Raw genomic sequence first — 16,664 nt, forward strand, 5'->3', positions numbered from 1 at the left:
CTGGGGCCACGCATGCATTGCATTTTGGGGATTCGGGCATGCACATGCATTCTCATGTGTGTGTGCACGCTTTGGGCACTTGGTCTGGAAAAGATTAGCCATCACTGATCTGGTGGGATCCAATACAGTTGATGAAGCATATCGACAAAATCATTTAAAAGGTGTCCATAACAGAAAACACAATAATTGGACTTCCTCATATGGTGGGATCATTCATATTAAGAACAGGTGGACCCACACCTGCCTTTAGCTGTGAAGGCTCTAACACCTCAGAGGGAAACAACATGATATCAAATTTATCCTTAGCCAAATGGAATTTATCCTTTGCCAAACATTGAATAGAAATGGAAACCAGACTCCTAGCCCAAAAGAGATGGCCATCTCAGCAAGATGTTCTGTATAAATTGGGGGATAGTAAGAGGCACAAAAGCATGAACACTGATTTCACTAATACATAGTCACTGGAATTCTTTCATAATGGCTTAAACTTTTCTAAGATGAATATTTGTCAGAACTTCCTGGGTTATTGCATATCAATTTAATTTGTTTCTCCTCACTTAGCAAAGAGAAACCCAACAGCAGAGCCAATTCATTTTTGCTGTCCTAAAGACCCTAAAATCTTAAACTTCATGCCTGCCAAAAAAGAAACCAACCAAGCAACCATATATAGTTACAAAGCCAGAAAAAAATACTGTCCCAAATCATGCCATCCTGGAATTTGAGACTGATTGGGCGCTAGTTTAGTTATGGTGGTTATGATACTCGCCAAACCAGGAGACTATGAGTTCTAGGCCTCCTTAGGCATGAAATCCAGGGGTATAATTTTGAGCCAGTCACTCTCTCTCAAACCAACCCACCTCACAGGGTTGCTGTTATGTAGAAAATAGGAGGCATGTTTGCTGCCTTGAGTTAACCGAAGATTGTTTTTAAGGCAGGAAATAAAAGAATAGCGACAATGATGATGATGATATGATAATCATAAACATAGTCTTTTGAAATACATTGTCATTGAATCATGGACTTGTGGCACCTGAAGATCTAGAGCTGCAGCCAATGAACTTTTATCCTAACAACTGAACTGAATATCAGATGTGTTCTGTCCCCCCCACAACCACAATCAATTAAAAACGCAAACTGACTAGATGTGCCAGCAATTTAATCTTGCCAAGTCCTCTTATCTATCAGAGCGACTGCAGTCCGAGCTGGAACAATCCCAAAGTTCAGAAGGAAACGAAACCGAATCCAGGAGCCAAAGTACAGCCAACGTTTTCAACAGTCAATTGTTTGTTTGTCACAAGAACTACAGGGCAGCCCCTCCTGCTTTTATATCCTGTGGGGTGCGGCTCCGTGACTCAGCACTCTCTAGGCCTGCCCCACCCTTTCTTTTGATGTTGCCGTCTCTCCTGTCTGCGATACCAGGGGTCCAGCCACGACTGATTGTCAGCAGCTGGGTCTTGAGGCATGGCCTGAGAGGGAGGAGATGCAGGAGACAGAGGCCTTGTCATCTCCTCCACCTGGCCTGCCTCTGGGACTTGGAGCGGAGCCAGAGAAGGAGGCTCCGCAGAGGGAAGCCCTGTTGGCTCTTCCCCCTCGCTCTCTGAGTCACTTTCTGCCAGGAGGCCAGGTTTTGGGGGGGAGGGGCGAAGACACAACAAGATGCTTCCCTGTCATATTCTCAAAGATTATCACAACTGGTTTGGACTCAGCAAATAGAGGCATTGGTTCAAAGATATCTAATGATTATTTCTAAAGAGGTGATTAGCCAGAAAGTTTCTTTAAGCTATTTCTATATTAACATTGAAAGTTGCTGAAAAGGACATTTGTTTCAAGAGGACACTTGAGCATCTTGGAATCTCTTTGCATCTATTTTCTGTTCCCTGCAATCTCTGAGGCAACTGCATCTTTCAGTCTGCTTATTCCATAAATACGTCTAAAGACCTCTTGAACTTATTTATGGCTTTTGGTACAATGCACCCTCTTAGCAATTTGTTTCCTGCGTATACAATACTTTGTAAGCTCCCTACTGGTTTTCTCATTTTTAGTTTCTTTTGAGAAAGCTGATAAATTGTTTTTCATGATGTAAAGGAAAAAAAAAGATAAAAAATACCCTTTAGAGTGTTTTCTGAAGATGCATTCCTTAAAGAAGAAGATTAATGGAACACAGTCTAAGCAGCAAAAATTATCTTGACAAGTGAGTTATGTTTCTGAAAAACTGAAAGCCCTTTTATCAAGAAGATATCCAACCGAATTATTGTTACAAAAATGAAACAACCATACAGAATTAAGATATCAAGTCCACTCATAAGATTTATGAAAGGTACATTTCTAGGAAAATGAAAAGATAACTTAATATTGAACAGCCAATTTTTACAATGTATATTGGAATAACACTGCAGATGCAAATCATCTGTTTAAATCGCCTGTTTAAAACAAGATACAGTCTTGTTTTAGGACAGGATTCTGGTTTAAATAAGAATGGTGCTATGCCTTTAAATATCAGTAGTCAGTAGTCAACTCCTCTTGCCAGCTGCACATTATTTGACCTATTTCCTAGCAAAAATAGGACCATGAAGTACACATTAAACTTCAATAGCAAATAGTCAAATTAATCAGCTAACATGAAATGTAATTACAACAGTTCATTTAGTGACTGTTTGAAGTTACAACAGCACTGAAAAAAGTGACTTCAGGTCAATTTTCACACTTATGACCATTGCAACATCCCCATGATAATATGATCCAAATTCAGATGCTTGGCAACTAGTTCATATTTATGATAGTTGCAGTGTCCCAGGGGTCATATGATCATCTTTTGCGACCTTCTGACAAGCAAACTTAACAACTGTCGTCATTCACTTAACAACTGTGGCAAGAAAGGTGGCAAAATAGGGCAAAATTCACATAATTGTCTTGCTTAGCAACAGAAATTTTGGGCTCAATTGTGATCGTAAATCGAGGACTACCTGCAATGGCAATGGCAATGATAATGTTGTACAGTACAACTAGAAGAGGCATTGGCTCCAGATATGTTGATATGACAAAACATTACTTCCAAATTGGTTATGGGTTGGAACTATGGGAAGTTTAGTGCAACAAATCTGGAAGAAACTATATGGGGTACAGTCCTGAATGTGGGTGCTTCTATAATGCTTTGCTTCCTGGCCGTTTTTTTTTCAGATTTGTTGCACTAGAATTCCCTTAGTTCCCACTCATAGCCAATTTGGAAGTAATGTTTTGTCATATCAGCACATCTGGAGCTAATGCCTCTTCTAGCCTCTTCTATATGTGTGATGTAGACTCTGAGCTTGTCGATCGAAAGGTCGGCAGTTCAGCGGTTCGAATCCCGTAATGGGGTGAACTCCCGTTACTTGTCCCAGCTTCTGCCAACCTAGCAATTTGAAAGCACGTTAAAAAATGCAAGTAGAAAAATAGGGACCACTTTGGTGGGAAGGTAACAGCATTCTGTGCACCTTTGGTGTTTAGTCATGCCGGCCACATGACCACAGAGACGTCTTCGGACAGCACTGGCTCTTCGGCTTTGAAATGGAGATGAGCACTGCCCCCTAGAGTCGGTAACGAGTAGCACATATGTGTGAGGGGAACCTTTACCTTTATGTGTGTGTGTGTGTGTGTGTGTGTGTGTGTGTGTATGTCCATGAATATGTATATGTATATGTATATGTATATGTATACATACATAAAAAACATATGCCGGGTACAGATAGCCCTCCCACTATCAGTTTCACTGTGAACCTGAAATCCTAATTAATTGTACACTGTGCAATAAATTTTTTACTGTAACATTTGTGAGTGCGGTGAGATCTAAAGAGCTGCATTTCTTTTCAAAAGGTTTTTTTCATGATATAATCTCTGACATTCTAATGATATTTATGGTGGGAGGCCAAATGAGAGAGCTTGGGTTTGTGATGATAAAGAGGATCCTGAAGGCAGTATGTTCAGAAGCTGAATGTTATTCCGGAAAGGCCAGAGTGAGGGGAAACCAGGGCTGTTTACTTTGGAAGGAAGAATTACAAAACCACTTTGATGCACTTACTTCTGTTTCAATCTGATATATGCCGTAGATAGATTGTTCCAAGCCTCCGCATTCTACAGTCGGAATACACACAAAAGTGTTAGCATTAAACTTTCACAGAAGGGATAAACATTTAAAAGCAAATACATAAACACACTTTTTTCCACAAGCAATGCTGTGCTAATAGCTGATATTTATGCAAACACCAATAATGAATTTATACCATCCATCAATGTGTGCAAACCAACCATTTATAAGAGGAGAGTTTCAAACATGTATCGCTGACACCTGCTAGGATATGCAAAGCTCAAGTACCCTGAAGGAGTTCCTGATGCAAGCAACAGATATTGATACAAGCACAACAGATCAGTATAAATAATGGCAACATGGCCACAGAATATTTTATCATCATTTCTCAAATAATGATTTTGAGAAGTCTTTTTACAACCGATACCAGGCAAAATGAGGTAGGGGGAGACTATTACCTAGGACTTATGGTGCAATATCATATTTCTTATTTAGAAAGAAAAAAGTCACCTAAAACCAAGGAAGAGCAAGCTTTCAAATAGTGAGCACCATCATGGAATTTCTAGAACACCATAGGCACCAAAATATAAGATTAAAATTTTTTTAAGTAAGTTTTTCAGTTTTAACTGACAAAATCCCATATGAGAACACAGAGTTTTTAAAAAGTTTTGGCTACCCTGTGAGCATTTGGCAGTTTTAAATTTGTCCATTACACAGGTGTATGTTGTACATGCATATACAGTGCATCTGCACATAATTAGGGCACAGGTAATAACATTCTGTAACATATATGCACTATGTAGTTGGGTAGGTACAGTGAAACCTGAAGAACTCAACTGAACTCTACAGCTAGTCCTTGACTTACGACCACAACTGAGCCCCAAAGTGAGTTTTGTCCCATATTATGACCTTTCTTGCTACATCTGTTAAGTGAATCACTGCAGTTGTTAAGTTAGTAACACTTGTTAAGTGAATCTGGCTTTCCCACTGACTCTGACTCTGTTGGTCAGAAAGTTACAAAATGTAAATCACATAACCCCAGGAGACTGCAAATATCATAAATGTGACACTTGCCAAGCATCTGAAGTGAGCATAGGGATTGCAATGATTGTAAGTGTACAAAATGGTCATAAGTTACTATCTTCACTGCCATTGTAACTTCAAATGACTGTATGACTGTGACCTTGTTGCTGGTATCCTTAAGATTTATATTGACTATGACTATGACCCTATGACTATCATTAAGTATTGTACCTTATGATTCTTGATGAACGTATCTTTTCTTTTATGTACTATGAGAGCATATACACCAAAGACAAATTCCTTGTGTGTCCAATCACACTTGGCCAATAAAGAATTCTATTCTATTCTATTCTATTCTATTCTATTCTATTCTATTCTATTCTATTCTATTCTATTCTATTCCAAATGGTCACTAAACAAATGGTTGTAAGTTGAGGACTATCTCTACAACAATTCCTCCATGGTTGTTAACTGCTGCTTTTTTTCTGCAATGAACCTTTTTCTGACTCTCAGACATAAATTCATAGAGAAATCCACTAACTTTACATACGCCATACAATGTAGGAAATGATAATAAAAGGCTATTTAATCAAAGCACACCTAAGTGCTGCTTTTCCTTCATTTACTTACATCAGGTTCCAAGATCACACAGCGCTGAAAAGCCCGGGAAGCACCTTCATAGTCTTCCAATGCTAAATAGGCACAACCTAAGGAAAACCACACCCCCAACTGAAAGAAAAATAAAATGAAATGGATCAAAGAAACATTTTCCAATTTAACATCTCCCCGCCTTGTGCATAGACTACAAGATAGCCAGAACCATATTGACTGAGAATTACAGAAGTGATATGGGGAGGACTGAGAAACTATAGGACGGTATTTCTCAACCACCTTAAAGTCAACTCCCAGAATTCCCCATGCTGCCAAGTTGACAAGATTGAGACAGACTGCTGTAGGATAACAGTGGCAACTAAATTTTGACATAAACCGAGCAGGGACATGTTCTAAAGAGGACACTGGATATCTTTCCTGTTTTCTTCTCCCAGATCATTACCCTGATTAAAAGATACTGAAACTCAGGAGCACCACAATGATTTGTAAACTTCAATTGGCTCTAGGAGTTTAGGTTTGCTTCCCTTCATAACCAATAGCAAATGTTTATACAAGCAAGATTAGGCTGATCTTGTCTGGGCCCTCAAGCTAAAAGGACAAAAGCTGAAGAGGAAGAATTCTCTAAGTTTCATAACAAAGTCATTTATTTGTAAGTAAGGGATGGATGGCATAAACCTTCAAGGCAAGTCAATAGCTATATAACTATTCAAACCTTCAAGGAAATCAGCAACTACATAACTGTTGAAACAAATAGATGGGATAAAGGTGACTAGCATTTAAACCTGGAGGCCAATATACGTAGCAGATGCTTTTCAAAGGACAATTAGGGAAATTATCTAAAATAAACCTACTTATCTTACTTTGTTATGCCTAATTTGGAATGAGGAGGAACCACAAAGTTTAATGCTATACTTGGTGCAAAGTCTTGACAACTGAGCCTGGATAATTCTTGGATGGGCAACTATTCAAGCAATACTAAGGTTAGAATAAGAAGTGACAAAACATGCCAGAAGAGGCCCTACACTTAATCAAGAAAATTGCTTGGAATTATCCATGGAGTCACCAGGGGTTGACCATGACTCAAGGAGACATTACCTTACTTTTCTGTAAACGTAAATTCAAATAGTCCTTGTATTTTTTTATTTTTCTTAATTTATATATTTCCATGTTTATATTTTATCTTTGTTACAACTTCTACTAAAATTTATATATGTTTCCCCGAAAATAAGACCCTGTCTTATATTTTTTTGAACCTTGAAATAAGCACTTGGCCTTATTGCCATGCGCTCGATTGGGCTTATTATCAGGGGATGTCTTATTTTGGGGAAACAGGGTATCATGTATAATGTACATGATATCATAGCATGTTTGGAAATAAAATGGAATCTGTAAATCAAATATAAACTAATTGAGGACATTTAATTTTGTAACTTCAAAGGAAATTGTAATCTTACTAACTATCCTATTTTTTTTAAAAGTCAACATACATGGGCACAAATAGGTCCAATAAAAAGACACCCCCTGCACTCCTCATTCCTTGAGAATGGCTTAATATGGATTTCCCCATTGGACAAAACTCCCCTATTTGAAGCATAAATTTCTAGATGCAGAGCTGGTTTCCCCAGAAGGGAACATTACATATATATTCAATTTCAAGTTACATAATGAAAAGCCTAACATTTTATAGGCAGAATGGCCTGGTTCAGATATAACAACTGGGGTCTAATAAACCAGGAAAAGGCAAGTTGTAGGTTAGTCAGATCCACTTTGTCCTTTTTCTAGAATATCTAGATGATTCTTGAGTCAAATGCAAAAACATGCATTTAAAATTAAAAGTGCTCTGGTTCCAGAAGTTTGCTCTAAAAAAACCAAAACTTCAATGGCACTAACATTTTTAGGGAAAGCATTGTATTTTTCTTCAGAAATTTAATTTAGAACAAAGTGATGTTATCGTGTCATTATTGTGAAGCTATTTAGAATTTTGAAAAAGACCCTTAACAGTACTATATATTGGAAATCATACAGAAATAAAGCAGAAATTTCCAGTCTACTCTCTGCAATAAATCTTCACATCTAAGCCATGGAACAAGTATGTGTTAGCCGGTCCCATCCCTCTTTTCATCTTCCTACTGGTTGTCAGCTTTTTAAGTCATTGCTTCTTATAATCTCCACACTGTAAAGCTAGGTTATGGCATCTTTTCACATCAAGAAATTAAACACTGAAATCCTAAAGTAATTCGTGTTAATTATCATGGAATTGGACTAGGGTATGCACCTTACCTTTGCAGATAGTAATGTGAATTTGAAAATAAATTTCTTGAGATGTACAAAATTATACCACTGAAAATTTAAGAGGGGGGGGAGGGGGAGGGAGAGGAAGAGAGAGAGAGAGTAAGTGTGTGTGTGCACGCGCGCATCATATATGGAGTGCATCATCCCAGATTACTATCCATGCCAGGTAGCACTGATGTAAACTGTAATACAGTAACGTCTGTAGGTTTCATCCCATTCTACAATCCAAGACTTGAAGTGGTTCTAGTTCCTTGCAGATTTATACCACTTTTTTTTACTCCTGAACTGACCTCAGCATCCATCAGAAGGGAGCTTGCTTCAATCACCTTAATTATGAAACAGACAACTGACTTTTCTCAGGCTGTTTTATTTGGAAATGGAATCCAGATTAAAGGACAATGCTTTTCTTTCTTTCTTTTTTCCCTTTTGGTACTTTCTATCTTCTTAGAAGAGGCAGGATTAGAGTAATTTTATAGAAATATGGGCGTTTTTCCCATGATAAAAAGGGTATGCCACAGAACTGCAGGATGTGTGTTTAAGTTATCTTTGCACATTTCAGAAGGAGGCCTTAGAGAGGGCCAACAGAGAAAATTGCAGAAGAATATCAGAGTGAGAGAAGCCATAACTTCCGGAGGCAATTATGGAATGAGATCTGGTAAATCACTCAAGAGCTGTGAAAAACCAGAGGCCTTTCATAACCACAACTTTTAGAGAAAGGGTTCTGATAGCAAGCTGTTTCCCTGAATCTCAATAGCCAGCATGAGATGTTATTTCCAATAAAATCCTCTTCCCACATCTTAATCTGTTTGTGAAAAAAATGGCTTAATATTAAGATCATTGATTAAAGCTTTCTCCCAAAACTCTTGTTCCTGCTTTTCAGACTGGGAGCTACTTTAAGAAGATGGCATTAACAGCTTGCTTGCTTGCTTATTTATTTATTTTAAAAATTTATATTGCTGCCTACTCACTAAGTAGAGTCAAGAAAATTTACAGGAAATAAAAACACAATTTAAAATAATAACAAAAAATAATAACTCCCCCAATCCACTCACCCTGGCAACAACATACACACCAGCCATTTAATGGGCTCCATCCCGTTCTGCATTCCCCAGGCCCACTGGCAGAACCACATCTTCAGAGCCTTCCGAAAGGGTGTCAGAGTGGGGGGCCTGTCTAATTTCCGGAGAGATGATGTGCCAGAGGGAGGGAGCCACCATGGAAAAGGCCCTTTTTCTGGATCCCGCCAGATGTATCTCCTTAGGGGACAAGACTTACAACATTCCTTGCCTCCCCTGCTCAAAACATCTGCCCACAAAGGCCAAGGGCAGCTGTATTCTCAACATACTTGTCTGTATTTTCAGTCTTAAAATGCTGTCAAGGCACACCTGTCTCTCACCCTCAAGAAGGTACAGGGGAAGAAGGCAGAACTAGAGGCTGCCCTTTCCTAAATGGTACCCTTGGGAACACTGAGGAAATAAAGGCTGAGAACAAGATATTCAGCTGCTACAGTGCAAAAGAATGGCAAACTTTGAACTGAATGCTTTGAGTTCAGAACTGAAGGAACAGCATTAAAATTTAAGTTTTTCAACAAAAATTTTGAGGATGAAAAGGGGGCGATGATTCTGGCACTTGTGCTTCTTTCTTTACAAAATGTATAACACCTGAACTCCATGAACCGAAGAAATTCTGTGTTATGGAGCTTCAGTTATCAGGCAGAGTATTCACGAAACCAAGTTACAAATTGTTTTAAGGAGCTGAAGTTGCTTACCTGCATTGGGTTAATCTTTACAGAATGCTCAAAGCACTCTATGCATTCTCTGAAATTCCGGTTGCGAAGGTAAAGGAGGCCCTTTGAGCGCTGAGCCCTGGCACTGCGGTGATTGGACAGTTCCCAAGCTCTGTCATAATATGAATGGTCTTTAAGAACATCTCCAAGCAGGCAGTATAATCCTATCGTCTCTTTCTTCTCTAGCTCCTGTCTTAAAATTTCTTCTGCCTATGGAGAAAAAAAGAAAACAGGGAATGGAAGAAGAAATGGAAGGAGGAACCTAGAATCCAGGCACTGTTAGCATTCTATTGTTAGCCACAAATGTAATTTATTTCAATTTTTTTTGCAAGATCTTAGGCTGGAAATGCCAGAAATTGTTGCAGAAGACACTGCTTATCTTACCCCTCCTAGCATCCATTTAAGGTTGCTGACGCTGTTTAGTAGTTGTTCCACTTTCAAGTCACTATTGAAAATCTAACCAAGCACTGAATTGAAGTTACAAGTAAAAGGACTTACAAGAATCTTACTAGGAGGAATTGGGGCAGCATCTTCAGATACATGACTTCCTCTCCCTTAGCAGCTATTGACAGTACTTCATATTAGCTTTGAATTCATAACAGTATCTGTAACTGTTAGACTCTATCTTCGTTATATTGTCCCTTAATAAGATGGTTGCAGAAATGTGTTGGCCCTAAAACACATTTTGCAACTAAGACAACTATGGAAGAAAAACAAGCAGAAAATGGGATGCAAAGCTTACAAAATAAACAGAAGGATTATTAAATATGAAAACTGCATAATCTGCACCAGATTTACTTGTCAGGAAGTATTATTAAGCTTTGCAATCAAAAAGAAAGAAACAAACTCCAGCATGCCAGTACTGTGAAGAATTTAAAAACCTACAGATAATCTTTTTTTTCTTGTTTTCTCTTCTGCTTCAGAGGCATAGTCTGCACTGTAAATAAACACTTCACAGGTAAAAAGTGCACTGGAAACTGCTTCTTTGTCCCATCTTTGTAAAAGACTTTCAAATTTAGGTCAGTGTATTTTGAGCCTGCCAACACAGTAATAACGTTTTATGTTCAGGTTCACAAAACTACATTTTCTAAATTGACCTGGAACTAAAGCTCTGTAAATTTATTACCAATTCCAAAGGAAAGAAAATAGGACATAGCTCAGTGGTACAGCTAACAGGGATTAAGAAAATGTCATCCTTTGTCTTGGCATCGCCAAGTAGAAGGTGATGAAAGCCAGAGTGAGCCCAACCAGAAAGAAGAGGAAATTTACAAGATTATTTGGCAAGAGAAATAATCATTCTTTGGTAATATATTTGTTCAATACAACACAGGAACACATTCTCAAGTGGCTCAAAACCTTGCTAAGCTTGACTTGTTGAGTGATATAAAAGAATGTAATGAAGCACTTGGGAAAATACTATTCTTCCTATATACATTTATATTTGGATGGCACTAATTCAGCAGTTTCTCACTCATCTCCCTCAGTTTGCCACCCTCCTCTCTTCTCTGATGGACAGGTCAACACTGCTTATAACTTAGAATCAAGAAGGCCACCTCTAAAACCCCACATAGAATACTTGGCACTAGAATACTTGCTGAAACAACTTCTCCCCCCAAGTTCTGATTTGTCCAACTTAAACATACTTTGGGAACCTACTTATGATACCCGACTCTCCCTTCACATACTTCTGTAGGGTAAGGATGCACCTAAGTTTTGGTACAGTGTCCCTAGAAATTCAGTTTGACTCCTATGTGTTGGATTTGTAAACTTATTAAAAGTTGGGATAGCTCAGGCTGTTAGAGCCTGTTATTAGAACACAGTAGCCTGCAATTACTGCAGGTTCAAGCCCGGCCCAAGGTTGACTCAGCCTTCCATCCTTTATAAGGTAGGTAAAATGAGGACCCAGATTGTTGGGGGGGCAATAAGTTGACTTTGTAAAAATATACAAATAGAATGAGACTATTGCCTTATACACTGTAAGCCGCCCTGAGTCTTCGGAGAAGGGCGGGATATAAATGTAAACAAAAAACAAAAACAAAACAGAACTGCTTCAGTGCCTTTGGGGAAAGGGATTGACATCATTAGACTGACTGATTATTGTGTTGCTTTTGACTGATTTGTGCATTCTTTTACATGAACAATTTACTCTATTCTTATTGATATATGTCAACTGCTCTACATCTTTTTGATCAAGTCAATCAGTTAAATAACAGTTGTGAGAATACTTAAATGAATTTAACAACTGCTTAGCAGTTTGCCATTATTATTACTATTATTATTTTTAATAAATATTTTTATTTTATTATTATTTTTTATTATTTTATTTTTTTCTTTAATATATTAGTTCATGATAGCTGAGGAAGCTTCTTGGATGAGAAGCGAAACATCTTCAAAGAAAAACCAGGAAGTCCAGTTGCCTCTTGAAAAAGGGACAACCATGACCTGGATAACTGAAAATCTCCATAGATAATATGAATGTAACGCCCTGCAACAGTGTCCACATGCCTGTCTCACCTCATCTATGCATAGCAGCTCTTGTCCTGCATAATGGATGCCCCAGAAGCTGGCTCGGGCAAGGAGGAGGACCAGGGCACTGAGGAGCATCTGGATTCTGATTCAAGTAGGGTCGGGAAAGAGGAGGTCAGGAACCTTAGAAAGGCTGGAGGATGATCAGATGAGCATCTAGCAGATACAGCGTCTAGCTAATACAGAGAGGGTAGAGACAAAGCTACAGCCAGGAGCCTTGGAAGACCAAACAGAAGAAAAGAGCAGAGAAGGGGCTCAACTGCAGCCATTCAACAGGGATGAGGAGGAACTGCCTTCCCCACCAGATCCCAGGATATGCAGGAGTGAGAGCACAGAGATGCAATGGAGGTCAGCGAGGCTACTCATGAGGAGGCAGCCTTCTAATGCACGCCACTGGCCGGTGGCTATTTTAGCCCAGCATGCGGAGCAAAGTGATGCTGCAAACAATTCAACAATTTCTTGCCATGTGTCTGAAATGCAATTGTGCCTCTTGCCTTTGGAATTAAGCTTTGTCCCTGTGACTGGACTTTGGATTTTGCTTCTCAAACTTGGGCTTTGGTTCCGTGATTTCTGCTCAGACCGTGGACTTGGCTTGAGACTCTGAACCTGATGGGTGACTTTAAGGATTTGCTCTGTGTTCTTGAGGATTGGACTCATTGGTTTTTGCGCTGATTCCTGCATGGGGCGAATCCTGGGGAATACTATCCAAGGCTGGCGAAGCCTCAATAAAGACTTCAAGCCCTCGTGGTGTGTGTGTGTGTGTGTGTGTGTGTGTGTGTGTGTGTGGGACCAGACATGGGGCTATAGAATCATCAGGCCATCGATAGTCTCATCCAGCTGCCACTTCCTCCAGGCCTCTGCTTCAGCCATGTCTATTTCTAAGCAGTACATATTGAATTTATCCAAATAAAAAGAACTCCTAACAAATAGGAAATATATGGCCTTCATGTTGACAGGATTTTCATGTTGGCATTTTAACCTTTTCACGAACTTTTTGATGAAAGAGCACCATAATTTTGCATTGACATGGATTCTTTGGTTTGTAATTACCATACTTAGGTATTGCAAATAATGGCTACAGTATGTTAGGCAGAGTTATATGGTTGTCAATAAGTATGTTCTTAAAACCAACAAGAATCACCCGATGTCTGAAGTATGAAAATGCACACTTTGTTGCTCCACATACCTAGTTGTTTGGAAAGCAAATTGGGTGGATATAGATGACATTGGATGGGTGCCTATGACATCCTGTCTGGTTTCCAAACAGTCTACTGTTCCTGCATTTGGGGATTGTTGGGATGGGATGGGGTGTATTTTTCTGTAATGTTTTAAACATCACAGAATTTGGGTTTCTTGTTTTGGTGGTCTGCAACAGTCAGGATGTTACATCCTAAATATTTGTTAATTTCTCACCCAGCACAGTCTAGAAGGTTGGTAAAAGATGCTGAAGGAAGTGCTGTGTCTGGCAGCCCACACTAAACATTTGAAAGTGGTTTTTAGATTACTGTGGCAGCCACAGCATCGTCTAACTCTGACCAAATACCAGGGATAACATGGAGCACTTATGGTTCTATGGTACGCCTTCCAACCATAGCACTGTTTAGAAATGGAATTTGAATCAGCAGTCCATTGGGAGCAATTGGACAGGAGCATTTTTCATATTCAGACTGCCTTTTTCATTTCACTGTTCCTTTCTATAGGAAACTTGGAAATACTGCAAGTATATATCTCGAGCTTCTAATTCTTGCAGTGATCTTGTTAAAAAACCTATGAGGTTTAGAGCTGTGCAATAAAAACACTGTTTAAAATATTAACTTTCTAAGCACTTTTAAAAATATAGCATAGCTGAGGTTATTATGGATTAATATCAGTACCAGCCTTCTTCATATAACTTGATGATGGCAGTAATATAATTCAATGTTGGTGAGAAATTGAAATTATCATGAGCCTAGAATTAATAGCAATAGCAATAGCACTTAGACTTATATACTGCTTCACAGTGCTTTACAGCCCTCTCTAAGCGGTTTACAGAGCCCAACAACAATCTGGCTCCTCATTTACCAACTTTTATTTACCAACAATCCTAGGCTTAGAAAACTTGGAACTCCATCGCCTTCGACAAGACCTAAGTTTAACTCATAGAATCATCTATTGTAATGTCCTTCCTGTTAAAGACTACTTCAGCTTTAATTGCAATAATACAAGAGCAACCAATAGATTTAAACTTAATGTCAACCACTTTAATCTAGATTGCAAAAAATATGACTTCTGTAACAGAATCATCAGTGCTTGGAATACTTTACCTGACTCTGTGGTCTCTTCCTATAATCCTAAAAGCTTTAACCAAAAACTTTCTACTATTGACCTCACCCCATTCCTAAGAGGACCATAAGGGGCATGCATAAGCACACAAACGTGCCTACCGTTCCTGTCCTATTGTTTTGTTTTGTTTTTTCCTTTTCTTCTTCCTATATATATATATGCTTATACCTCCTAATATTTACTCATATATATGTTTATATACTATATAATCTTTTTATATGATGTTGTGACAAAATAAATAAATAAAAATAAATAAACTTCGGAAAGATGGAAGGCTGAATCAACCTTGAGCCAGTAAGAATCGAACTACCAAACTGCTGGCAGCAGTCAGTCACCAGAAGTAGCCTGCAGTACTGCATTCTAACCATTGTACCACAGTGGGTCATTAACCAACTAATTCTGAATATAGGTCTAACGTGATATCCTATCAAAACATACATGCTAAGGGAACACTGATTACCAAAGGTAACTAGGACAAAAGTACAGAATTAAGTGGAAAACAAGAGATAATATTAGAGAAAAATAGCAAGATGACACCTGCAAACCAATCTGGAAATGACTTACATACACACATTCCAAATCCATCAAATTCCTTTCAGGAATCGTATGAGAATATTTATGTAGCGTTCTCTTCTCTCTCAGTTCTCTATTTCTTTGCCTTGACCCACAGAATCACAGAACTGGATGGGGCCAATTAAATGATCCGTCCCTTGTTCAGTGCTACATTTTGATTTAAAGCAACCCTGAGAGACAGCTCTCTACTTCTGAATGAAGAAGAATCTGTTACCTCCCTTGAACCGCTTCTGCATTAGGAAGCTATACCTGCCATTCACCCAGAACCTATTTTCCCATGACCTGTTCTGTGTTCTGGAACAACAGAAGACAGGCCTTGCCTTTATTCTGTGGGAGTCCCTGCCCTGCCCCAAAATTTGAAATGAGCTATAATATATAACCCCTCCAGTGTCTTTTCTGAATTCTTCCAAATTGTCTTTTAAAACTTAGTTTCCTATGTTCTGATTTAGTCTTTTTTAGTATCCATCTGAATTTTTTTTAAAGACTGGTGTTCAGAATAGTATTTTAAGGTGGAGGCTGATCAATGTAGAAAAGAATATTTCAGGGGGCCCATGAGAGAAACGAAGCACATGCAGAGACACACAAAGGCACAGCCTTCAAAGGCACCACGTTGGCCTCCCAAACAACATAGTGCCTTTAATGTTCTGTGAAGGAGTGCTTTGCTCATCCTGGCATCAATTGTGGAGTTCCCCTTTTAAATACTTTGCTCAGCCCTGGATTGAAGCTTCCCAGATCCTCCTTTTTTCTCTCACATAAAGGAGGAGAAACATTATTCCTTCTCTAGCCATCTGGTACCTCATTATCTAGGATTTTTCAAAGAGAGTGAGTAGAAGTTTGGCAAAACCATTAGTAAGCTTTTTCAGTAAGCTAGGAGGCAAAATCTCTTTTCCTGGAGATACGAACCCTGACTATGTTTTTATCAAGCTAACATTAGAATCCTGCTTCTCCAACCTGCTCTTAAATTTGTTTGATGGTATCCCCTTTAGAGATGGAGCAAAAACAGGTTTTGAATGTTTTTACTATGGAATTTATTGCCATTTTCAAATGTTTACTGAGCAGATGTTATTTCCTTTGCTTCTTTTTCTTATATTGAAATATATTTGAAGAAAGCAGTTTTGTTTTTAGCATACCTGAGCAAATTTCTAACACCCGATCTACCAATCTAGCCCTTCCACAATTTTTCTTGACAACATCTCCCCTTTTTCATCGCCTATATACATCCTTTCTGATCTTCAAGCCTCCGTTGTGTGTGTGTGTTTGTATGAAGCCACATTAGCTTCATTTGCTCCCAGCCCCCCTTGCTGTTAGTGTCTCCTTTTTTTGGAACTCCCACCCAATTTCTGCTCATTTCCTCAAGAATGCCTCATGCCATGGAATCCTACTTATCACCAAGTTAATTATACTTTTTTTCTTGAAGACTAATGTAAACATGTAGCTACATTCAGTTTTGGTTCCCTCATAATCAAGAGA

The 16,664-nt window shown here is 38.7% G+C and overlaps 1 protein-coding gene across 1 annotated transcript in view; it reads right to left on the minus strand.

Annotated features, from left to right (window-relative positions):
• Positions 1-16,664, minus strand: part of TTC27 (tetratricopeptide repeat domain 27) — a 96,773-nt gene that overhangs the window by 21,431 nt on the left and 58,678 nt on the right. Inside the window, exons 13-15 of the mRNA XM_058164227.1 lie at positions 9,756-9,983; positions 5,714-5,812; positions 4,055-4,107 (exon numbers count right to left, since the gene is read on the minus strand). Of these exons, the coding sequence (XP_058020210.1) occupies positions 4,055-4,107; positions 5,714-5,812; positions 9,756-9,983 (380 nt within the window). The remainder of the gene's footprint in view (positions 1-4,054; positions 4,108-5,713; positions 5,813-9,755; positions 9,984-16,664) is intronic.

The sequence above is a fragment of the Ahaetulla prasina genome, chromosome 1, assembly GCF_028640845.1.
Source record: "Ahaetulla prasina isolate Xishuangbanna chromosome 1, ASM2864084v1, whole genome shotgun sequence".
NCBI classification, from domain to species: Eukaryota; Metazoa; Chordata; class Lepidosauria; order Squamata; family Colubridae; genus Ahaetulla; species Ahaetulla prasina.